Source organism: Cyprinus carpio, chromosome A16, assembly GCF_018340385.1.
Source record: "Cyprinus carpio isolate SPL01 chromosome A16, ASM1834038v1, whole genome shotgun sequence".
In the NCBI taxonomy this organism is placed as follows: domain Eukaryota; kingdom Metazoa; phylum Chordata; class Actinopteri; order Cypriniformes; family Cyprinidae; genus Cyprinus; species Cyprinus carpio.
The window spans coordinates 21,227,343-21,253,930 of record NC_056587.1 but is presented as its reverse complement, the minus strand read 5'-3'; the positions used below and the strand labels follow the sequence as shown (position 1 = coordinate 21,253,930).

General features: G+C 34.9%; 2 protein-coding genes across 3 annotated transcripts in view; both read left to right on the top strand.

Moving 5' to 3' along the window:
• ago1 (argonaute RISC component 1) overlaps positions 1 to 16,058 on the top strand; it is a 29,899-nt gene extending 13,841 nt beyond the window's left edge. For both annotated transcript variants that reach the window (XM_042773249.1, XM_042773248.1), the window contains 14 exons: positions 14 to 148; positions 1,008 to 1,095; positions 2,166 to 2,313; positions 2,391 to 2,510; positions 4,052 to 4,174; positions 5,273 to 5,406; positions 6,852 to 7,036; positions 7,121 to 7,280; positions 8,152 to 8,242; positions 11,575 to 11,769; positions 12,150 to 12,284; positions 13,382 to 13,483; positions 13,568 to 13,767; positions 14,800 to 16,058. In XM_042773249.1, the coding sequence (XP_042629183.1) occupies positions 14 to 148; positions 1,008 to 1,095; positions 2,166 to 2,313; positions 2,391 to 2,510; positions 4,052 to 4,174; positions 5,273 to 5,406; positions 6,852 to 7,036; positions 7,121 to 7,280; positions 8,152 to 8,242; positions 11,575 to 11,769; positions 12,150 to 12,284; positions 13,382 to 13,483; positions 13,568 to 13,767; positions 14,800 to 14,908 (1,925 nt within the window). In that variant the 3' untranslated portion in view covers positions 14,909 to 16,058. The remainder of the gene's footprint in view (positions 1 to 13; positions 149 to 1,007; positions 1,096 to 2,165; positions 2,314 to 2,390; positions 2,511 to 4,051; positions 4,175 to 5,272; positions 5,407 to 6,851; positions 7,037 to 7,120; positions 7,281 to 8,151; positions 8,243 to 11,574; positions 11,770 to 12,149; positions 12,285 to 13,381; positions 13,484 to 13,567; positions 13,768 to 14,799) is intronic.
• A 2,602-nt stretch (positions 16,059 to 18,660) lies between these two features.
• LOC109077980 (protein argonaute-3-like) overlaps positions 18,661 to 26,588 on the top strand; it is a 32,599-nt gene continuing 24,671 nt past the window's right edge. The window contains exon 1 of the mRNA XM_042773323.1: positions 18,661 to 19,397. Within this exon, the coding sequence (XP_042629257.1) occupies positions 19,379 to 19,397 (19 nt within the window). The 5' untranslated portion in view covers positions 18,661 to 19,378. The remainder of the gene's footprint in view (positions 19,398 to 26,588) is intronic.

Sequence of the window (26,588 nt, the reverse complement as noted above, 5' to 3'; positions counted from 1 at the left end):
CTTCTGTTCTCAGTATCTGCAACGGCTTTTTATAAAGCTCAGCCTGTCATTGAGTTCATGTGTGAAGTTCTGGACATCCGTAACATCGACGAGCAGCCGAAGACGCTCACCGACTCGCAGAGGGTTCGTTTCACCAAGGAGATCAAAGGTGGCTTTCTGAACACCTTAGCAACATTCTAACAATCAAAACAAAATACCCTGGCAACCACTACTAAGAACACCTTCAGGAAGTGCATAGTAACAGCTTGACATGCATTCGAAAATGTTAATTGTTGCCAAACCTTTGGCTATTTTATAGGGGGTTAGGTCACATTTTAGTATGATTTCGGCACAACGGAGAAAAACAAAACCTTAAAATAGCTTCTTTTGTATTTTTTATTAAACAGTGGTTTACTGACTAAACTATGATTCTGTTTTTAAATAAAAAAAAGATCATTTCAACCGGCAGCAGCACTCTTATTGTACTGCAGTTCATGCTTCTGTTGTAAATAGGGGAATAGATTTAAAGTTCTGCCACCTTTAGATGCCAAATATTTTAGCGAAATATATATTTCAGTCAGAATATATTTTTTTTCATCCATGTTTTAATTTAGTTCTGTTGTGCAGCATCTTATTATTATTTTTTATACATTTTTCTTTGCATTTATTTTGTACATTTTATTTATTTACTTTTAATTTGAATATATTATTAGATTGATTCAATTGTCAAAGTTTTATTAATTAATTTCTTCAAACATCATTTTTGCTGATAGATTTCTGTTAAATCAGCTGACTGTAATTGCTGCTGTGGCTGGAAGCGGCACCCGGTTTATTTAGTTAATGCTGTTGAAATGCTGAAATGTTGCTGGTTCTGGTGCAGAAAACTGTGAAATAAAGTGCCTGCATGTCTGTTAAATTAGGTGTTTGAAGTATAGACAGTTCAGTTATAATGCATTTGATTTATTTAATCACCTTAACAAGCTTCATACCGCTGTTTAACTAGTTTTTGTGTGTTTTGTTGCTGTCAGGTCTGAAGGTGGAGGTTACACACTGTGGTCAAATGAAAAGAAAGTACCGCGTCTGTAACGTCACACGACGTCCTGCTAGCCACCAAACGTGAGTACTGGGATGTCTAAAACTTTTAGCATTCATTTAGATTCAACACTTATTGCACTTTTCGTAACGCTCATACTGTAAGAAATTAATCCTAAATCTTAAGCTTTTGATATTTAACTTAGTTAATGCAACTGAAAATATTCACCGTTTTGGAGGGTTGAAATCATTGACCGAAACGACGATGTTTAATTAGCACTTCTGCGATGGTGCATTTTGGCCCGTCATTGTTTCTATAAACAAGCATTTTGCTAAATTTATCCATTTTACATATCACAATATTTTTACTTGACATCATTTGTCTTCATTATTTAATGTTTGTTTGAATAAATCTGTCAAGAAAAGCAGGTTTTTATTACAGCCTCCATTTAAATGTTTATATTTCAACAGCAAATTCGAATAGAAATGTTAGATTTTATATCATTATAAAACTGAATTCTATAATAAATAATAAATTAAATAAAAAATAAAAACTCTTATGTGCAGTTAAAATGTTTACATGCAACTCAGTTTTTATTTGGGTGTTGATTATTAAATAAATGTTATTAGTTGATTAATAAATAAACTATTTTCGGTTTTAGGTTTCGGCTGAATGAAATCTTAATGAAATTCGTTTAAGACACTAATTTCTCATTGTGCATGGGTTCATTTTGTCATGTTTATGTAGCAGTGTTATTTAATATCATTGAGATTCTTAATTTATGTTAATATTTTAAAATAGATTTTATTTGTATATTTTCTGCTTTCATGTTAATTTTAGTGAAAATTGTATTCTTTGTGTGTTTTTGTCATTTTAATTTTTTATGTTTTAATTTTTTTTATTTCCGTTTTCATTTTAGTACATCAAGTGGAAAATGGAAAAAAATTTCCCTTGGAAAATAGCTGAAATAAAATAACTTTATTTATATTTAATTTTATTTCAGTTAACATTTATTTTAAGTGACAATTTTTTTTAAAAATGATTTTAGTTTTAGTTAACCCTGTTATGTAGTTAATAACAGTTACTTCTGTGTCTGTATGAAATGCATCTTTGTTTTCTGCAGTCAAATATCTTGTCATTCGTGTCTCTCCAGGTTTCCGCTGCAGCTTGAGAGTGGACAGACGGTGGAATGTACCGTGGCTCAATACTTCAAGCAGAAGTACAGCCTGCAGCTCAAATACCCCCACCTGCCCTGCCTACAGGTGGGCCAGGAGCAGAAACACACCTACCTGCCCCTGGAGGTCAGTGCTGTCACCCGTACGCTCAGAACGGCCACAGACGACCTTCTCTCTTCTGATATGGTTTGCTGTTCTCGCAGGTGTGTAATATTGTAGCAGGGCAGCGGTGCATCAAGAAACTGACAGATAATCAAACCTCCACCATGATCAAAGCCACAGCGCGATCCGCACCAGACAGACAGGAGGAGATCAGCAGACTGGTGAGTGCCGACCTCTAGTGTGCACGCGGGAAACACACCAGCTTTACACACAGTGAGCACTGGCTAGTGCATTGTTGTCATGGTTACACAGGCAGGGTATTTTTACACATAGGATAATATAGAGCTGAAAAAATACAGCAGAAAGAAAGAAAGAAAATCAAAGCAATCATACTTTCACACACACACACACACACACACACACACACACACACACACACACACACACACACACACACACACACACACACACACACACACACACACACACACATATATAAAATTTAATATATTTCAAAAATATACATTTATTTTTAATTGTTTAATTTGCATTTCAGTATTCATGCATTTGCTATTAAATGGCTTGCAATTTTCAATCAAGGGAACCGTAATTTCAGCCAAAGCCATTGTTGCCAACCAGCAATGTTTGAGATTTGTAACATTTGCCACATTTGAATATATCTCAATATTTATGCATTTGCTATTAAATGCCTTAAAAGATCCATCATTTCAACCAAGTAGATCAACAAGATACATATTCACAACATTTGTCATTTGTAAAAAAATTGATTGCCTTTTGATGATATTTGATATACATCTCAAATTTATGCATATTGATAAATCTCAATATTTATGCATTTTTGTATTAATAATTGACATATATATATATATATATATATATAACTGACATATGTAATTGACATATATATAATTGACATATATATATATTATATATATATATATAATATTTATATATATATTACATATATATTTTTTTTTTTTTTAAATAAGAGTAATCATCATTTCAACCAAAGCCATTGTTGCATATGTAATTGACATATATATAATTGACATATATATATATGAGTAGATCAACAAGATACATTTTACAAAATTGGTCATTTGAAACATTTGAAAAAATGGTAACATTTAAAAATCAAAACATTTGTAAATTAAAAAAAACTGCATCTTTTGAAAGAATACTCTGGATTAAATATAAATTTATCTGCATCTTAAACATACTAAAAAATTATAAAATACTTTTATATATATATGCATATATGTTTATACTTATATTGCTGTTTGCAATGATTCAGTAAAATTTATGGTAAAAAAAAAAAAGAACTTTGGCGTAAAAAATATGGTAGCAACATTTTAAGTTTTACAGATTGAACTTAAATGTATATTAAAAAGAAAAAGTATATTTCAAAAACTGAAATAATGTTAATATGCCAAATATGATCTGGATCTCAGTAAAATCTAGACCTGGGAATCAAAAACCGGTTCTTACTCAGAATGATTCCACTATTTCAGAACCAAATGATTCTCCTGAATTCCTGTTACTTTTACTTTAAATGCACATTTTTGGTCTTATTGTTTACAGTTCATCAGTGTACGTTATTCAAAAATGCAATGATATTTCTTTCCATTTCTAACATCATAAAGCCCTTATATTTCTCAGCCATTTGTGAGATGTGATGCCCAGTTTTCAAATCAATTCCAATTCAATTAAGATAATTTTTTTTTTCCTTTTTACTGCTCAGATGAAGAATGCTAACTTTAATCTGGATCCCTACATTCAAGAGTTTGGAATCAAGGTGAAGGACGACATGGCGGAGGTGACGGGGAGAGTGCTTCCCGCTCCCATCCTGCAGTACGGCGGTCGGGTGAGATCCGTTTTACTGTAACTGAAGCTCAGACAGGTCCTGTTCTTGTTTCTCAAACAGCAGATCATAACGCTTGCAACCCTAAGGTTATGGTTTTGATTCCCAGGGAATGCATGAACAAGGTTTAGAATATATAAATATATTTTTAATGTTTTAAAACGGGGTGCCGGAGCCCTGTAGAGTTTTGTTCCAGCCCTGCTCCAACACACAAACCATACAGTGTTCAATTAAGCCTGAAGGACTTGATTAGTTGGATCTGGTGTGTTTAATTAGGGTTGAATCTAAACTCCCTGTGTTAAAAGAAGTCTCTTAAGTTCACTAAGGCTGCATTTATTCAATCAAAAATACAGTAAAATTGTTAAATATTATTGCAATTTAAAATAACTTTTTTCGATGGCAAAATATATTATAAAATGCCATTTATTTCTGTGATCAAAGCTGTATTTTCAGCATCATTACTCCAGTCTTCAGTGTCACATGATCTTCAGAAATCATTCTAATGTGCTGATTTGCTGCTCAAGAAACACTTATGATTATATTTTGTTTGGGGTAAGTAAGATATATATAAAATTATTCATCAAGGACACATTGTGACAGTAAAGACATTTCTAATGTTACAAAAAATTCTATTTCAAATAAATGCTGTTCTTTTGAACTTTCTATTCGTCAAAGAATCAACATTGATAATAATCAGAAATGTTTCTTGAGCAGCGAATCATCATATTAGAATGATTTCTGAAGATCATGTGACACTGAAGACTGCAGTAATGATGCTGAAAATTCAGCTTTACATCAATGGAATAAATTACATTTTACAAATATTCAAATATAAAACAGCTATTTAACATTGAAATATTATTTCATAATATTACCGCTTTTACTGTATTTTTGATCAAATAAATGCAGCCTTGGTGAGCAGAAGAGACTTCTTTCAAAAACATTACAAAATCGTACTTATGTCAAACCTTTAGACTGTAGTGTACATCACTTTAGATAAAAGCATAAAGTGCATCAATGTTGACGTGCAGCTCTGACACTTCATCATCTCCTCCAGCAGTGTGAGATTTCTAAACTCTCTCTCTGTCTGCCGGTGAACAGAATCGTGCCATTGCGACTCCCAACCAGGGTGTGTGGGACATGAGGGGAAAGCAGTTCTACAACGGCATCGAGATCAAAGTGTGGGCCATCGCTTGCTTCGCTCCGCAGAAACAGTGTCGGGAAGAGGTGCTCAAGTAAGGAGGAACACACACAGAACACAATAAACCCGTTTCTGTACCCTCCCTGCATGTTTTCTCCAGACACTCATGTCTGTTTTGCATCGTTTGCATTTTTAACTGATGTGCACATGCATTGCTCTGATGTTTTTACTTTGTTTTCATTCATAGCTACTGTTCATGTTCCTTGTTATTGTTTTGTAATTTATTTTTTTTTGTCATTTTTAGCATTCTGGTTGGTTGTTAGGTTATAGATGGAATAAAGCCATCCTAAAAGTCCGCATTTGCATTATCTGCCAATTTTTTCCCCATATATCAGAGCTTGGTGCACGTGTGTGAATGGCAAAAACACTTGTTTAGTGTTCAATTTGTGGCACTTATGAAATGTAGTTTTTAATCGAATGCACACACTACCATTCAAAAGTTTGGGGTCAGTAAGATTTGTAATATTTTAATTCTATTTAACTGAATAAATATATGCTTTACTGGTTTGAAGCACAGCATTCACACGTGTTTAGTTCATGAGACTGATATCACGGGCTGCATGCGTGTACATAAACACAAGACGATATTCACTCTGAAACTGGCAGCGCATATTTTGATTTGCTGGACAACCCGTCAAAATAAAAGCTGAATGGATTACTATGTTTACAAATCATGAAATTAAGACATAAATATTAGTATTGTAATTTTACAGTAAAATATAATTTTTTTTTTATTACTTGATTTTTTAAAGTATTTATTTTACAGTACTATTGCAATGTATTTCTACATTCTCAGTGTTATTTTAGTGTCAAGTAAAATAAGTAAAATATATATATAAACATTTATGTATTTCTACATTCTCAGTGTTTTTTTCTGATTTTTACTTTTGTTATGTACTAAAACTGAAACAAAGAAAAATTAATAAAAACTATACAGCCATACAGTATATATATATATATAAAATTTACTTTGTTAACATTTATTTTAAAAATGCTTTTTTATGGTTTTAGTTTCTTGGTTTCATGGTTTTTATGGTTTTAGTTAACTATAATAACAGTTTCTTATTTTTTTTTCTTTATATATATATATATATATATATATATATTATATATATATATATATATATATATATATATATATATATATATATATATATAAAATTATTTTTACAATATGACAATAATCTCTATATTGTAATCAGTAATCATAATGAAATCATGCCAGTTATTATTATTATGTTGTAATACTGAATTGGTCAAAAAATGGTTACTGAAAGAATTTCAAGTTGGTTCTTGTAGAAAGAAGGTACCCCAAAAAATTGCAGCCCTAAAAAGATTTTCACACTAATTAATTCAAATGCTATTCTATTGAACTTTCTACTCAAAGTATCCTAAAAAAGTTGGTAATAATAAGAAACGTTTCTTGATGATAAAACAGCTATGAATACTTTGGTGTTAATGTGATGATCTCTTCCTCAGGAACTTCACGGACCAGCTGCGTAAGATCTCAAAGGACGCTGGGATGCCGATCCAGGGTCAGCCGTGTTTCTGTAAGTACGCACAGGGAGCCGACAGCGTGGAGCCCATGTTCAGACACCTGAAGAACACCTACTCCGGACTGCAGCTCATCATCGTCATCCTGCCCGGAAAAACCCCCGTCTACGGTAAGAGGGTCACACACAGAGCAGAGCAGAGCGTCCTCCCGCCGGACGCCGTCAGACTGATGAACACACGTTTGATCTGTGCAGCGGAGGTGAAGCGTGTGGGAGACACTCTTCTAGGAATGGCCACTCAGTGTGTTCAGGTGAAGAACGTGGTGAAGACCTCACCTCAGACGCTCTCCAACCTCTGCCTCAAAATCAACGTCAAGCTCGGCGGCATCAACAACATCCTGGTGCCTCATCAACGGTGAGAGCGTGACTGAAGTCCCTCTGGATGTGGTCAGATTTAGCTCGAGCATTAAAGGGACAGTTCACCCTGAATTGAAAATTACGGCATGGTTTTCTCACCCTCAAGGCATCCTAAGTGTATATGACTTTCTTCTTTCAGACGAATCCAATCGGAGTTATATTTAAAAAAGTCCGGCTCTTCCAAGCTTTATAATGGCAGTGAATGGGTGTTATTTTTCAGTAGTCCAATAGAAGTCCAATAAAGTGCATCCATCCATCATAAAAAGTATCTCACCCGGCTCCGGGGGTTAATAAAGGCCTCCTGAAGTGAATCGATGTGTTTTTGTAAGAAAAATATCCATATTTAAAACTTTATAAACCGTAATCTCTAACTTCTGCTAACTGTCGTACACGCGTTCACGAGAGAGTGGCGTCCAGCGGATGACGTCATGTGTGTCCCTGGAACACAAAAGCAGTCTTAAGTCTCTGGGGTATATTTGTAGCAATAGCCAAAAATACATTGTATAGGTCAAAAATTATAGATTTTTCTTTTGTGCCAAAAATCATTAGGATATTAAGTAAAGATCATGTTCCATGAAGATAGTTTGTAAATTTCGTACTGTAAATATATCAAAACTTAATTTTTGATTAGTAATATGCTTTGCTAAGAACTTCATTTGGACAAGTCTTCCTAACAAACCATACATCAGTGGAAAGATTATTTATTCAGCTTTCAGATGATGTATACATCTCAATTTAATAAAATTGACACTTAAGACTGTTTTTGTGGTCACATACACCTAGGATGGCTTGCGGGTGAGTAAATCATGGGGTAATTTTCATTTTTGGGTGAACTGTGCCTTTAACGCTTTATTTGAACCTTTTGGCAGATCGGCAGTGTTCCAGCAGCCAGTGATCTTCCTCGGAGCAGATGTCACTCACCCGCCGGCTGGTGATGGGAAGAAGCCGTCTATTACTGCTGTGAGCACATCACAAACACACGCAAGCAGCATTTTAACACTTTCAGCTGTTGTTATAAAGTCTCTCGTGCATTTTGAATGAGATTTTAAATCCAAGTAGGACTGAGAAGCTGTTTGCCCTAAAATTAACTGACTTTACGTCAGTAAACTAGGGCTGTCAAGCAATTCACATTTTTTAATTTAATTAATTACACAATGTGGCGATTTAATTAATAAAATCAATCCCATATTAATTGCACATCAAATTTGCTGAGAAATCACCCCCAAAAGATCATTCAAATCCGTTATTGTGTTACATGAGAAAAGCATGATATAGACATTACAAAAAAAGCTTAAGAAAAAAATTGTTTTTGTTATTTTCTTTTTTCATTTTTGGGTCAACTATCCCTTTAATTTTTATTTTTTTATTAATATGTAAATATGAAATGATACTCTAAATAAGAAACTAAAACTGCCAGTAGGTGGCAGTAATTGTTTCAGTGAATAATTCATTGAGTCATTCATTCATTCATATGGCCTGACAACATCTCATCTGACCACAGTTCACTGTTGTTCTTCTGAAGCTCCTCATAGCCTGTATGCTTCCCGCACGTTTAACTCGCGCCTGGCACTGAGGTGAAGTTCGAGTGTGCGTCTGAGAAGTCTCCCATTTGATGTGATCGTAAAGACTAGGGATGGGACGGTTCACGGAAAAAATCAAACCGTACGGTTCTCTACACACAGTTTGGCACACGCTTAGGACCGCGGTTCAACTTAAATCTGACAACGCATCTGTAATATGGTTTCTTACGAATAACACATAAAAAACAGGGTTTGGCAAATGTATGTTTCTGTTGATGGATGCACATTCTGGCTTCCCAGTACATTACAACAACTAAGATTTTTTAAGTTTTGCAATTTTTAGATTTTTTGGTTTGTGAGCCGCCGCAATACATCAACACCTAAACTAGTTTAAACTTTACCAGTTTGCCAGAGGAAGCGATTTGTGCGTGCGCTCATCCCGTGTCTCAGAACACGTGCAAATATTAAGCTCTCTCTGAAGTATTGTGTTTGAATGGATTATTTTTAAGTATCCTATAGCAGACATAGCCGGCTGAACGTACTGTATCAGTGCATTCTCTTAAAGTCTTAATATTAATCGAACAGCAACAACAAAGAAATCACTCACTCCTCTTGACTAAATAGCTTTTGTAACTTTATACATTTATAAATTTATACAGTCAAATATGCAATGCCGTTTTACATTTGATTACTTTATTCAATTTCTGTACCTTAAAACTAATGACAGACCTACCTAAAACTGAAAATCACTTGTATTTATTTGTGCTGTTGCTTGTAGTTAGATGGAATATTCTTATTTTCTTTATTTTTATTTGAAAGTATAGTTTTTCCATAAACACAGCACATACCGAACCATACCGAAACCGTGACCCTAAAACCGTGATACAAACCGAACCGTGAAAAAGTTGAAACGTTCCACTCCTAATAAAGACGTATTAGCTTTGCAAGAAAAAAGAGACCGAAACAGCAGTTGTGAGTGGGGTGGCAAACCCTAGATCCACCCCTGCATTAAATATTTATTTATATTTAAAGGCTAAAATAATATAATAATTAAGTTTTTTTTATTTAAATAATAATTAAAAAGTTATTTAAATTTTTTTAATTTTCCTTTTTTTTTGCTCCAAAGTACTGCACCTTTGCTCTTTGTTGGTGCTAATTCCGCAAAATAATTTTTATAAGTAATTACCATAAATTGCAGACGACTAGGTATGTCTCCTTTAATGTCGATTGCCTGCTACAGATATTGTTGACTGAGCTTAAATTGTTCCATTAATGGTAATGGGTCTGTTTTTATATACTTTATTTTAATTTATGGCATATATACATACATATATAATTTAGATGATTTACTCAAGCAGCTTTCTTGAATTGACCAATCATCAGATGTATTATATAACAAGAGCACCTATTATTGATCTAGGACATAATGAAGTTATATAAATCTAACACAGCTCTCTGTAAACCCAAGCTTAGCCGAAAGCCACTTCATTTGAGGCTCATGCTGAAGGCTGTAATTACCAGCCTGCTGCTCTTTGTGGCCCAGTTTGCTGACGGCTCCAGAAGTGGCTCAGGACACGGGCCGAGTGAAAGGGAGGATGCGTTGGAGGTGGGCAGGACAGGATGGGAGCTTTGAAAAGAGAAAATGGCTCGCCGGTGACTCACAGACGCAAAGGAAATGATGTCACTCCCGCCCTGCGCATGCAACCACTTGTAAGCGTGTACTATTTCGGCAGTTGCCAAGCGATGGTGACAAAGGGCTGAGTCACGCAGACGGAAGGCGAGAACATTTACAGAGGCTGGATGATGTGCAGGCCAGTGTCTGAACTGCTGATGATCATTCAGGTTTCTGCAGATAGGGGGCAGCAGATTTCTGTACCTTCTCTGCAGGTTTTCTACAGCTGCTGAGTTTGTTCTGCATTGCTCACATGCACTGCTCTGATGTTTTTACTTCGTTTACTTCATTTTTAGCATTCTGGTTGGTTGCTAGGTAAAAGCTCATCCCAAAAAAGTCCAAATTTAGCATCCGTTTGTTTGTTTTGCTCACGGGGCGGATCTTGTTGCTTGTCTGTGAACAGCAAAAACAAATTTTTTCTTCTTTTTTTTTGGTGTCTGATTTGTGCCACTTAATTTGATTTATAATTGACGTAATTTTTAGTCTGATACGTACGCTACCATTCAAAAGTTTATGATCAGAAAGATTTTTATTCAGCAAAAATGCATTAAGTTGATCAAAAGAGACATTTAAAAAGATTTCTGTTTCAAATAAATGCTGTTCTTTTGAACTTTCTATTCGTCGAAGAATCCTGAAGATTAAATGTATCACAGTTTCCATAAAAATATGAAACAGCACAACTGTTTTCAACATTGATAATAATCAGAAATGTTTCTTGAGCAGCATATTAGAATGATTTCTGAAGATCATGTGACACTGAAGACTGGAGTAATGATGCTGAAAATACAGCTGTGCATCACAGAAAAAAATTACATTTGAACAGATATTCACATAGAAAACAGTTCTTTTAAACTGTAATAATATTTCACAATTTTACTGTATTTTGTTCAAATCATGCTTAAAAGACTTTCTCAAAAACAAAAACGATCTCACTGACCCCAAACATTTGAATGGTAGCATATCTGATGAACGTCTAAACGCTCATATCTCATTCTCCACTTAATGCAGGATTTTTTTCATCATTTGTGTTGAACCTCATTTTTTTTTTATTGAACATGCTATTATGCTGTAACGCGCTCTGACGTGACTCATCTGTGCAGGTGGTGGGCAGTATGGACGCTCATCCCAGCAGGTACTGCGCTACAGTACGAGTACAGCGGCCCAGACAGGAGATCATTGAAGACCTGTCGTACATGGTGCGAGAGCTACTCATCCAGTTCTACAAATCCACCCGCTTCAAACCCACCAGAATCATCTTCTACAGGGACGGTGTACCAGAAGGACAGTTACCGCAAGTAAGGCCTTCTATGATTCATTCAGTGGCATTTATCTGATCAAAAATAAAGTAAAATTCTGAAATATTATTACAGTTTAAAATAATTGTTTTCTATGTTTGTATATCGTAAACTGTAATTTATTTTTGTGATCAAATCTGTATTTTCAGCATCATTACTCCAGTCTTCAGTGTCACATGATCTTCAGAAATCATTCTAATATGCTGCTCAAGAAACATTTCTGATTATTATCAATGTTGAAAACAGTCGTGCTGCTTCATATTTTTTATGGAAACTGTGATACATTTAATCTTCAGGATTCTTTGATGAATAGAAAGTTCTAAAGAGCAGCGTTTTTTTGAACTAGAAATCTTTGTATCATTATGAATGTCCTTGTGTAGATCCTGCACTATGAGCTGCTGGCCATCAGAGACGCCTGCATCAAGCTGGAGAAGGACTACCAGCCGGGCATCACATACGTAGTAGTGCAGAAGCGTCACCACACCCGCCTCTTCTGCGCTGATAAATCTGAAAGAGTGAGTTTCCAGAAAACAACACTTTAAAGTTGATATTCCTAGAAGCAGAGTTATTTTACTAGATATACTAATATAGTTTTTATTAATAAATCGAATTAGATTTTATCTTATTTTTTTATTTTAGTTTAATTTTGTTGTTTTTGTCATTTTATTATTTAGTGTTAAGTTTTAGCTTTAATTTAAGATGAGAAATGTTGCCTCCACAACTAGCTAAAATAAAATAGGTTTAAGATTTTATTTTATTTTATTTTATTTTATTTTATTTAAATGTTTTTATGGTTTTAGTTCATTTGGTTTAGAATTATTTTAGTACTTGAGCTTAATTTAAACAAAATGAGAAATGTTAAATTAAAATAGCTTAAATAAATGATACATTTAATATAAATTAAAATGTAAAAATCAATCAATTAAATTAATCAACTAAACATAAAATAATATAAATTTAAATCAACAGCTGAAATAAATGTCTAATTCAACTAGCTGGGTTTTTCATGTTCTATTTTATTACAGTTAATTTTTATTTTATTTCAAGTCATAAAAATGTTTAGTTTATTTAATTTTAGTTATTTGAGTACTTCAATTTTAAATGAAAATGAGATGTTGCCTTGGCAGCTAGCTGAAATAAAATAAGTTTTTTTTATATATATGTCAATTAATGTTTATTAGCTTATTTAATTTGAGTTATTTTAGTACTTGAGTACTTGAAATTGAACAAAAATGAGAAATATTGCCTTTGCAACTAGCTGAAATATAATATATATATATATATATATATATATATATATATATATATATATATATATATATATATATATACACACGTGTATATATAATATATATATATATATATATATATACGTATATATATCAGTTAATGTTTATTAGCATATTTAATTTGAGTTATTTTAGTACTTAAACTGAAAGAAATGAGAAATATTGCCTTTGCAACTAGCTGAAAAAAAAAACCTATATATATATATTTTTTTTATTAGTTAAGGACAGTTTGTTTTTTTCTAAGTAATATATATATATTTTTTATATATATGGTTTTAATTTAAGTTAGCAGTCTTCATTCTAATCCCTGTGGTTTTGTTCAGATCGGGAAGAGTGGGAACATTCCAGCAGGAACTACGGTCGACACCAGCATCACGCATCCGTTCGAGTTTGATTTCTACCTGTGCAGTCATGCAGGTATTCAGGTGAGCACACAGACTTGCTACAAACATTCATTCAGGACTGTGTGCCTGTGACTGTGGTGTGACGTTCTGTGCTCGTCGTCTCAGGGCACCAGCCGACCCTCACACTACTACGTCCTGTGGGACGACAATCGCTTCACGGCTGACGAGCTGCAGATTCTCACCTACCAGCTGTGCCACACATACGTGCGGTGCACCCGCTCCGTCTCCATCCCAGCGCCTGCGTACTACGCCAGACTCGTGGCTTTCCGTGCCCGATACCATCTGGTGGATAAGGAGCATGACAGGTGAGGCCAAGATCAAGAGCATCTGGAGTTCTGATGTTATTAAACTGCATTAGCTATTCAACTTAACCTAGTGAGCTGCCTTGCTCCCTACATAGAAAACTACTTCCTTTCCACTGACCTGCTTTTCCACATCTGCTAGATCAGGAGTTCCCAACATTTTTTTTTTATATATAATTTTTTTTTGTCAGCCAAACCCCTTAGACATAAAATATTAACTTGAGGTATTCTCTAAAATTGTAGGTTAATACTTCAATAATTTAACGACACTGTTGCATGTTCATGCTTCTCTGATTTTGGTTAACGGTCACGTGACATGAAAATGAACAGATAAATTATTCAAATTTTGATTAGTAGTATTTTTGCATCATAAATTTTTTTATATATTTAGTAGTAAATTATGCATGATTCTTATGCAGATGCCCGAAAACAATAATAAGCAAGAAATAAATATTAAAAATATATTAAAAATGTGCTAAAAACAAATAAGAAGAAAAGAGAAGAATCCATAAATAAGATAAAACGATGCAATCAGCAGGACGCCTAAAAATGCTGTTTAGGTTTAAGAACAGAGCTTTTGTCTCATTGCCAGAAACAATATCAATCTTTTCTGCTTTGTATTTTTGTTCAAAAATACAGTAAAATTGTGAAATATTATTTACAATTTACAATAACTGTTTTCTATTTGAATATATTGTAAACTGTAATTTATTTCTGTGATGTGCAGCTGTATTTTCAGCATCATTACTCCAGTCTTCAGTGTCACATGATCTTCAGAAATCATTCTAATATACTGATTTACTGCTCAAGAAACATTTCTGATTATTATTAATGTTGAAAACAGTTACTTTTGGTGGAAATATGACATGCATTCGATTTTCTGGATTCTAAATTGAATAGAAAGTTCAAAAGAACAGCATTTATATTTGAAATATTTGAATCTTTTGTAACATTATAAGTAACTAAACTGCCACTTTTGGTGCTCTAATGCATGTCATATCAGTTTTTAAGTCTATCTGGTCTCTGTGTTTGTAGCGGAGAGGGCAGTCACGTCTCTGGACAGAGCAACGGTCGGGATCCTCAGGCCCTGGCCAAAGCCGTGCAGATCCACCACGACACCCTGAGGACCATGTACTTTGCCTAAGCAGATCTTTGCCACACGTCACCGGACCATCACACACCCCTCGAGCCACTTCACAGGGTCCTACCAGCCCCACAAAGCCCACAGAACCCAACATGGAGGCTCACACTTTGAGTTCTGTTGAATCTGATTGAACTATGTTCTTTTTTTTTATTTAATTGTGTATTATCGTATACTACCTTCGCACTCCCACATGTACGTATGTATGCAATATGGAGGGAAGGAACGCAGACGAAGCTGACGTTTTGTATGCCACCACAAAGCTGCCTCTGAACCTGACGCCACATTTCAAACTCCCCAAGTGGAGGAATTGTTGTTACTTACTCGTTATTTTTATCGTTGTGGAATTTTCTTTTTAAATGTTTATTTTTGTGAATGACATGGTACATTAGCACTTAGTTTTAGCTGAAAGACACCACAGGCCCAGCGTTTACATGTCGCAGGTAGAGATCGACTGTAGCGTAAGACGCAGATGCAGGTGTCTCGGATCGATTTTAGAATCGCCGTTAGTTAAAGAGTGGCCATATTAGCATAACGATAGATGGACCACTGAGTGCTCACTGCATTTGCACTCTCGCATCAGCATAACTCCGAAACCAGCATTATGCACCAGCCAAACACCATGCCACCTGGTGAAAAGGGCCCTCGTCTGTAAAACATGCGTTTTACTGCACTTGAAAAAGATGATTTTGCTCAGTTTTTTTTTTTTTTTTTTTTTTACTTCCAGTGCACATAAATCTTCCTGAACTTACAGGAATAGTTCACCCAACAATGACGATTTTTAAAAAAATCATTTATTCACCCTTGTGTCATTGCAAACCCTGAATTTTTTTCTTCCATGAAACAGAGCGAGCTGTTTTCAGTGCAGCACTAGAGGGTGATTTATACTGTAAAGTGCCATGTAAATGTATAAAAATAGCCTGCATGACTTACATATTATAATCCAATCTTTCTGAAGTCATATTTTAGATTTGTGTAAGAAAAAGACACAAATTTACGTTATCGTTCACTATTTTTAAACTTTGCTTATTGTGTTTTAAATGTGTCTGTAAAAGAGATTTGTATGGGTCAAAATTATTGATTTTTCTTTTATGACAAAAATCATTATGGCATTTAGTAAAAATCATGTTCCATGAATATATTTTGTAAATTTCCTACCATAAATATATCAAAACTTAATCATTGATTAGTAATATACATTGCTAAGAATTCATTTGAACAACTTTAAAGGCAATTTTTTTCAATATTTTGATTTTTTTTGCACCCTCAGATTCCAGATTTTCAAATAGTTGTATCTCGACCAAATATTAATAAACCCTAATAAACCATACATCAATGGAAATCTTATTTATTCTGATTTCAGATGATGTAGAAATCTCAATTTCGAAAAATTGACACTTAAGACTGTTTTTTTTTCTGGTCCAGGGTCACACACACACACATATATATATAAATAATTGATATTATATAATAAAAACACACACACACATATATATATATATATATATATATATATCTATATATATATATATATATATAAAATTCTAAATATTTTACATATAATAACAATGTTACATGTATGCATACATACACACACATATATATTGTTTTTTTTTTTTGTTGTTGTTTTTTTTTCTTTAGCATTTTTGGGTGAACTCTTCCTTTAAACCTTTTCTTCCACTTGCCTCTGTAAACAAAGCAATACCAGGTCACTAAGGCAAGTCATGTTTAAGATGATAGAAGAGAATGAGATGTGTTTGTCTCTACCGGGAGCTCGAACAGTGCAGGAAGTTGTTTGTATATAGTGAGCCCACACAGACTCATGAAGGCCGTTGGGTCGCATCTCCACACACTGCCACCCGTCATAGCCGTTCTGCCATTGGTAACACTGCCACATTCCCTTCCCAACAAGCACATTAACACTTGCCAGTATCATTGACCTGACGCCCGTCGGTGCAGTGAGCATGTGGGCATGCCGGAAAACGCCTTTTCCGCAGGTTAAGGGAGCATTATGTAATCGTGTCATATGGTGGATGTATGAAATGCATGTTTAAACTGAGTTGGTGTTGTAACTGGAGCCTCTTAGTAATCATATTAAGACTGAGCCCGTACTAATATTTGATGCCATACTTTTTCACCCGTTTGCCTTAAAATGAAAATCTGTCATTACGAATCTAGATTTTTTTTTCCACAGTTGCATACAAAAAACACTTCATAGGATGAATAAATAATGACATGAATTTTCATTTTTTGGTGAACGTTCCCTTTTAGTGCTAAGTGGCAAAGAATCTCCACAAGGTGGCGTTGTTAAAAGACTCGACTCAAAGAGCCCAAAACGCTTTGTTGAAATTTTAAAGGGATTTTAAGATGTAACAGTTGACCATGTTTTATTTTAACTCATGCTTATGAAATGTATACAAAGACATGCCTTTATAATATTAGGTTTTACCAAGCCAACGAGGTGATTTTTATTGATGCCCGCTGTACAAGACTGACCCGGTCTGTCCTAGACGAAATATTCTGATGCAGTACTTGACTCTCAGAAGTCACAGCACCTCATGGCTGATGAAGAAGATGGAGGTGCGTGACGGTGTAATTGGAGAGTGAACTTCACCCGACCTCAACGTTTAAGCAATATTAAGCCACTGATAAAGAACAGTCCATATCATAGCACTTCCCAATAGATTCAGTGAACGAACACAAGCAAGTCATTTTGGCTCTGTACGTAATAGTGAGAGGACTTTGATTGGGATGATTATTTTTTAAAGAAAATAAAAGTTGTTTTTTATTAAATACTGTGTTGAGTCCTGCTTGCAGATGTGAGGGGGTCTGGGGTTGAAATTAAAAAATGCACAACTTTATTTCATTATTTACTGCTTTTTGCAGTCTCATCATTAGTTATCCATACATTTAATTCTATTGAAGTCACATGCATTTACAACCCTTTTACTTCCAAAATATGACATTTCAAACAGAAACCAGATTTCATAATATAAAAGCAAGTTTTTACATTTTGATAAATGACGACAATGTATTTCTTTGGTATAACATGCACTCTTTAATGCATGCTTCATAAGATTTTGATTTCATGTCGACATTAATCCATGACGTTTTCATGCATACTTTGTGAAATCACTCTTATCATCTATTCTGATTTATTTACTGGATCAACACCATAATTCATGTTATCAGGATTCATTCTTGAGCTGAATGCTACAGTGTAAGAATGGTTTTACAATTGATTTAACAATGTTACAATAAGTAACATCTCTCTTATCATCTCTTAAATTGGTTAAGATTATAATTCATAGTAAAAATTCACAAACAGATGGAAAATAAATGATTAAGATATCCTTTAACGTTTGAACATTTAAACTTTAAAACATTTTTACATGTTTGTAGAACAAGACTTAATGGGAACATTAGCCAAACATTCTCAGAACATAAACTTGTTAACATTTTAGATGACTTGAACGGTTGTCTGACTTTTTTTTATGTTTTTAGAATGTTCAGAGACATTTCAAAAGTAACGTGCGCATGTTTGCAAAATGATACAATAAAACGTTCCCTTTAACATTTAAAAAACTTGAAATTTAGAACGTTCAGAGAACATTCAAAAATAATGTTTCCATAACTTCTTAACGTTCTTAGAACATAATTTTGTTTCTGATAGATAGATAGATAGATAGATAGATAGATAGATAGATAGATCTCCGTCACTTTCCTCGCGTGCTTGCGCTTCCCCTCTCAGCCAATCAGCGCGCGTCTCTCGCGACAGGTCCGTGCGTCTCGCTCGAGGAGGATCAGAGGCTCCATATTTAGCCGTCGCGAGTTTCGCTGAGGCTCTGAGTGTCAGAGAAACCCTGCGAGAGAGAGACAGAGTTCAGCTCCCAACTTATTTAATGCCACCGCCGGGGTAAAACGGAGGGAATACGCGCTGTCGAAAAGCCTCGAGCTTCGAGGACGGAATTCATGGATGATCGGGGACCGTCGCCTGTGGCGTTTCACGGGATTTTTTCTCCTCACAGATGGGAATGTAGCTTAGCTGGTTAGCTTGGCCGCTAGCAGAAGCAGGCTAGCTGTGTCGAAGAGCGGAGGCGACATCAGTTGACTTTTACTCGCTGTAGCGTCATAACACCTCAGCAGACCGCCTCGGTCTTTCCAGAGACGCGTTTCTGAAGGCGTCGCCGTCACAGAAACAGCGATTCGGGACTGTATTCGGGCAGGTTGAGGGGAACTTCTCGTCTTAGCTGGCTGGCTAGCTCGCCGTCACATCAGTCTGTCAAACCGAACCTGAAATCCAGACCGGATAGTTGGAGCCACCTCAGCCTCCTCTGATACACGAGCTTCTGGGGAGGTGGATTAATTAGGAGCCCGTAAACCGGGAGGTGACGCTCGCATTGGGTTAACGGAACCGGCCTCTGAAGTTCGTCTACTACGAGCCGGGGACGGAACCGGACAGAGACCTCATGAATGGAAATCGGAACTACAGGTGTGTTTGTGTGTGTGTGTTGGGTCTTTTATGCACATCTGGCTGTATGCAACGTCATGACGAGGGCTTGAATACATATAGTGCATATCATACTATGTAATATTTAAACACATGTATGCTGAGCATAGTTATGGTTGAGCAGGTGTTCGTGCTGTTTGACAGTATGGTGAGCAAACTTCATTGCATTATTAAACCAGCATCTAGCAATGACAACCGCAACGTTTCACAACTTTGTCTTCGTTGTGAACAGCATGTTTTCTCAAAAACCTTGTTTTTGACACTTAATTTTAGCTTGAAGCATTCTTGAGTCCCCATGATTCTCAGAGATGTCTGGGAATTAGAAAATTGTGTTTTACAGGCCTGGAGATGGACATTATGGAAATTAATCAAATATCTGGCGTTTTTTCTGGATATGATCTGCTCTAAAATATTTCATTGGCTCGATATTGGTCCTGTGTAGATGGCAAGCCATAGTGAGGTCTATTTCGTTACTCATAAATTGTTCTGAATGATTAATTAGTAATTCAGTGTGGATTTTGACTCAAAGTTATGTAAATGTAGTGTTTTAGATGTGTGGAAATCCATTTGCCGAGGGTAAAACGATAGTTCAGATAACTCTGAGTCATTTTGTGATGTGATGAAGCACTGGTCAGATATGACGGGGGTGGTTGACCAGCAGTAAGTGGGTTAGAATCAGGTCAGACGAGTGACCTCTCATAGCCTCACTGACCTCAAAGTCAGAAGTTCATCATCGTCAGATTTCCCATTTTTAAGTGCACTTCCCTAAAGTTGTGTATTCCTTTTTGCTTGTGGCTGTTTTCTTAAGTGACACTTGTCTGTGTTGACTAATAAGTTGACGTTTCAAGGGTCTGCATTGTGTGTCACCTGTGGAATACCCCCATCTGAAGGGGCTTCGTGAGGAAAGGTTACCCTGCGCATTGGATTTTCCCTGAGAGCATGTTCAGTGGTTCTGTGCTATTGCTGAGAAATCACGCGTTTTCAAGATTGTGTGAAATAATGTGTCTTTGGGCTTCAGTGGTGGATTGACACGAGATCTTTACAGCCTATGAAATCCATGTTATTTTTCCCAAATTCTGTTTATCCATTTTCTGGTTTCATTTTAATGGTTAGATTAAATATTTTTAATCAAAAGGCATGTCTATTGAATTGAAATCATGAAACTGATGAACAAGAAGTAACGAAAAATACATTTTAGGGCCCTATGAAATTCCGTTAATTTTTTTTTCTCACAAATTCATTTTTTTTCCATTAGAATTTGTAGAATTGTATTTTATTAATCAAAAACCATGTCTAATTACTTGAAATCTTGAAACATACAATTTAACAGCAATTTATTAAAGTGTTATTTCACCTAAAAAAAATTTAAATAAAATATGTGAAACCTAATAAATAAAAAAAATCCCACAAATTACTATTTATTTTTTACTTATTACTTATTTTCCATTTTGAAGTTGTCCACTTTAAAATTTCTGAATTCTGTTTAAATGCTTCATTTAAGTTCTATTAATGGAAAAAAAGCATGTGTAATTAATTAAAGTCTTGAAACTCATACAGACATTATTAGGCCCTTTGAACCCCCCCCCGAAATTCCATGTTTGTTTGATTATTTATTTATTATTTACTCATTACTTTGAGAAGTACATTCTACTCTACAATAACATTTCTTTTTAGACGTGTATCTATCCAAAATTTGCCAAATTGTGTGACATTCCGTGTATTACTATAAATTCAAATAGTTTTTTTTGGACTGGATTCTGTGCCATGGGAGCTTTGTGGCCAGTGACCGTGAAGAGACCTAACCTGTGTGCTTTTATTAGGCTTGATGCTAAATATGGCATGATTCGAGGTGCTTAATAACACCAGATGTTTCCTGTCGCCAATCTAAGAAGGGCCCCTGCTGAGGGGAAGCCCGCGTCGTGTCTCATTTTGAGGTAATGGTACAGGTGTGTGGGTATAGATCAAGATGATGTCGTTTTCCCGCACAGGTTGCATAAACTGTTTTTCGAACCTTTCGAGATCATGATGTCACTTAATGATCAAAGTGGCCAGTTTTCCCAGTAGCTGCGCTGTTGTGCCACAGCGTACTGCATTGACCTTTGATTGCCGCTGTTTGTTTGATGCAACAAAAATGCAACAAAAGCCCCTCGATCTCCTGCCACCGCCCATACGCTGATGACATGCTATGGCTGGTTTCTATGGTGAGTGCAGTTTGCCTTAAACCAGCATTGTGGATAGCCAGTATAGTGAAAATTCTTTGGGGGCCCGATGTGATGGTGAAATAGTTTGGGGTCCACCAGCGCTGCCTGTCAGTGTCAATATTTATTTGCGCTTAAAAGGGTGATTTTGAATCATCATTTCAACCAAATTGCAATTGCTTATTGCAGTTAAGCAAAATCACAGTATAAAATCTAGTTAAAAGAATCAAAATAAATAAGCATTTTGAACAGTCTGTCCCTAAATTAACATTAGTCATCAGTTCTTAAAAAAAAATCACTTTACTATTTTTAAAAACTTGTTTACCTTTAGAGGTAATGATGAATGACTTTGTTATTGTGTAAAAAAGCATAAATAGAGTAATAATGAATAACTGTATTATATTATAAATTATATTGTTCTGTTTAAAAGAGTGATTTTGAACCATAATTTCAATCAGAATGTCATTGTAGCCAATTAGATTTGAAATACTGAATGTAGTTACATAAAACGCAGTAAAAATAATCTTTTTAAACAGTTTCCTCCTAAATTAACAATAGTTATCAGTTCTTAAAAGAAGCTTGTTTTACGACAATCAATCCTTCTATGAGTTCTTGATCCAGCACAAGTGTAAGTACAGTTTTCATTCAAGTTTTCTTTAATATTTAAAAAACACTGTGGTGGTGAAAATCACAAAAAGAAGGGGAGAACGAGAAAGGGATAACGAGAGCGTGAACTCGCCATCTCTTCCTCTTTACTAGTTAAAGCACAAAATAAGCATGAGTGAATATCAGACGATATCTTGTTTCAACTGTGGAAAGACGTCAATACACATTTTTCAAGTTAAAGTCCACCAAAGTAAGACTACTCTGCTGTCTGGTTTGTTTATCGGACAAAATGTCAGATCCGGCGTTATGATTGGTCAGATCACCTGTCAATCAAATACCCAGCGAAGGGTCAATTAAATTGGAAATATAAAATGCAGTAAGAAGTCTAGTTAAAAGGAATCAAAATAACATGCATTATCAGTTCTAAATATTCAAATGGGTTTCTTGCATAAATGATTTCACTTTTACTATTATCCATTGCAGCATTAATCTTGAAAAGCAAGCAGATTATCTTCAGAACTGATGAAAATAGCACAAATAGAACAATGAATAACCAAAATGTTTTTATAGTTTGGTCTATGCATTTTGATATTTCTCTCTATGTTATTTTTTGGGGCCTTAAAAATAATCAGTTCATCTCTAACTTAATAGCTAAATAAAAATCATTGAATGTGCGTGTTATTGCATGGTTTAATAATCCCTTTCATTTTCAGTGCTGAGACGCAGCGACGCATTGTGTTCCGCATCACGGGTGAAAATGCTGTTTGTTGTTTGATGTGTAGCAGCGACGCTAGAAAAAGGTGGACGAGGAAGAGGTTTTAGGGCCCTCTGGAGTGGGTTGTCAGCCTGGGGAATGTTTTCATGGCAGTTATGTATGGAGCTTTCGCAATCTCTCTATGTACATGGGGCCCTCTTTGGCCTTTAGGGCCTTTTTTGTTTGAAGGTTAGTTGGGGGAAGGCAAAGGGGCTCTGAGGAGGGAGTTTATAGCATAAGAGGTGAGAGAGAGACAAAGCTTGACCTAGGCTAGGCCTCCAAGTCTCCTAAACTGGTTTAAATGACTTTTCAGATGTCTTTTCTGCTTAAGAATTTGACTGTTACTCGCTGAACTCTACATTTTGTGTGTTTTAGTTTGTTTGTTTGTTGTTTTGATCGTGGCAGATTAAGGCTGTTAACAAGCACTCTTGGTGTGGTCAGGGTTCAGGCTGTTTTCCTCTGCATGTACCTTGGCAAATATTGGCCAGCGTCTGTCCCTGCAGATCCCCAACAGCCCTGTTTAGCCAACATCCACGTACTGTAAAAAGTATTTTAAAGTAGTTGAGGTGGTTACTGAATTAGTCTGAAGTGCAGGTTATTGCTTTCATTGCTATTACTGCATTATATTACTTAATGCTCAGTGTTTTTTAAACTGGTGGTTTGTATCACGATGTGAGTTTCAATGAAATCTGTTTTATTTCCACCCAAATTCTGTTGTCTATATTAATTAAATTACATTTGGAATTAAATCCAATTAATAATAATAAAAAAACATACCTAATCTATGGAAGCTTGTTTCTTCCATTGGATGAATTTATTAAAAAAATTAATTGTCACTTTTTATTTCAGATTCTTTTTTTTCCTTTTCCAGAATTGTGAGATTTGAATTTAGAATCTGACTTACTTTCTTGCAATTGTGAGTTTATACCTCAAAATTAATTTTAATATTTTTTATAAATTTTATTTATTATTCTGACTTTTTTTTTTTTCTCCTAGAAAAGTTTGTATCTATTTGAGAAGAAGAATTTCTCAAAATTGTGAGGAAAAAAGTCAGAATTGTGAGAGAACAGTGTTTTCTTGTTTTGTTGTAGTGTTTAAATGTTTTATTATTTGTTATCAGTTGAATTTATAAAACTTTAACAACTTTAAAATTCTAACAGTAATATTAGGGTTTATGAAATCATTTCCCCCACCTGTGTTCTGTGTTGTTTGTTGTCATTTTTAAGGATTCTGTATTTTATGATTCAATTCAAATTTATCATCAGAAATGGTGCTAGTCAAATGAATTCATAAAACATTACCAGTTTACTCAACCTTTTAACATGTAATGAAATGAAAATAACAATTCCTTCACGAAAAAACATTTTATGGTATTTAGTATTTTTATGGCACTTATAAGATACTGTAAAAGGCTCTTTGAATGGGAGGGATTGGATTACATTTATTTCTGATTTGTTGTATCTGTTTGTTGAAATCTGAAATTCTTATTATTTGGCAATGCGGTAAGCATAGCATTTTTTTTTTTCCCAAATATGTTTTTTCCCCAACTGAACTAAAAGAATCTTTCATCTTAAAAAAAGCTATTAGAATCTGAGCTAGAATTGGTCAGTGCCGTCTCAACATCATCTCTCTGCCCAACCCTACCTACAGCTGTGCAGTTCAGACAGAGCGTGCAAAAAACTGGCCTCTGCTTTTGCTCTTATCTCCGTGTCCTAATCTCTGGATTACTGTATTTTTCGAAGGTTGCATCTTTACCTGAGTAGGAGCTGTTTGATGGCTGCAGCCTCAGTTACCGTGTCGGCCGGTTTGCCAACTGTACACACGCATCGACACACACACGCTCCAGCTTCCCGTGATGTTCTGTCACTCGGTGCGTCTGAACCCGGTGCCGTGACTGAGGCCATTGTGTCATACCACCGAGCTCTCGGCCCGTTCCCACAACCCAAGCCTCTGTGGATTAGACTCACAACAGCTGTATTGTGTGTGTGTGTGTGTGTGTGTGTGTGTGTGTGCTGTAGATTGCTAGAGAAGTAGAGAGCTCAAAATACAGTACTGCATTTATCGCTGGATGTCCAGTGTGGCAGGTCAGTACTTAGTGTAGTTAGTTGTGAATTTCTCCTGGCATCTTTTGCTCAGCAGAACAGTTCAGATTTCTCATGATTCGAGTTTTAGTATTATTTATAGTATTTATTAATATTTTGAATTAGCTTTTATTTATATTTTTTCAGTTTGTATTTTAATTTTTTGTGCTTTATTTATTTTATTGGTTTAGTTTTTTTTTATTTCTATATAGATTTCATTTATTTTTTATTTTAGTTTACTTATAGTCCTTCTAGTACTTCAGCTTTTAAAGGTATTTATTTTAGTTAGCAGGCGAGGCAACATTTAAAATTCTCCTTTATTTTTATATTTTCATTTTTAATTTTAATTTAAGTTTTAATCATTTTATGTGCTTTTGTCATTAAATTAGTCAGTTTTTTTAGGGGTGACACAATACAATTTTTTCAGAACCGATCTGATGCCAAAAATTCTGAGTATCGGACGATACCGATTCATCCGATATCCGATTTTTATTTATTTATTTTATTTTAATCAGTGTAGAATTTCTATACCTCAGTGTGTGTTGACTAACAATCTACTAAATATAGACAACTTCATTATAAAGAAAAATAACAAATAAAAAAAAAAACATAATCATAATCTATGAGTAAAATTCTATTATAAACTAGGTTAGTGGATAATTCAGCAGCAAAAGTTACTCTAGAAAAATGATGAGTGCACATTAATTGTATGAAATCTAAACATTATTTAGTGGGGGGAAAAATAAAATTAAATGGGTGTAATCTGGTAAAATGTTTTTGTTGTAAAATACATTCATGAAAAACAAGCAAATATATTTTTATATAAATATATGCATTAAATTTATAGCACAGTATGATATATGACAGAACAAGAAAGGCTATTAATAATCTTTCATTGCGCAAAAGTATTACAATATATAAGGCTCCAGTACAGAGCGTCTCTAAGCTCTTATGCACATCCCGTGTGCAGAATGATGTGTTTGAAGCAACACGGAGTCACGGCACGCAGCATAGAGAAGTTCAAAGTACAAAGGGAAGAGATATTGATGCGTAATTTATTATATCTGTCTCTTCTTTTAACCGTGTTAAGTTTCAGTTATTGTGCGCATGAAGAGCAATTAATAGCGCTCTCTGCTGCAGTGTTGTGATATAATAGACGGATAGTAGAAAGAAACATGCTTTAGAAACAGCACTAAACTCCAGCAAAATAAAGTCCTTTTATGAGAAACCATTGATCTTTATCTACAGATCAAGTATAATAATATAACATTGGATCATCTTGGAGAGAGTTTCATCGTCTTGACTCTCAAACGTGACACGCAGTTTGAATGCTGAACTGAGGAACACTTGAAATATAGTGCACGGAAACTTAATGGTGCTTTATAATGTGTTTGTGCCTTTCGTGGGGCTTAACAAACACAGAATAGTATACGCAGAATATCGGATTTGGATCGGCTTCTTCTGACCGATACCTGATCCGGCAGAAAATGACAGTATCGGAGTGATACCGATACTGAATATCGTTTATTTATAT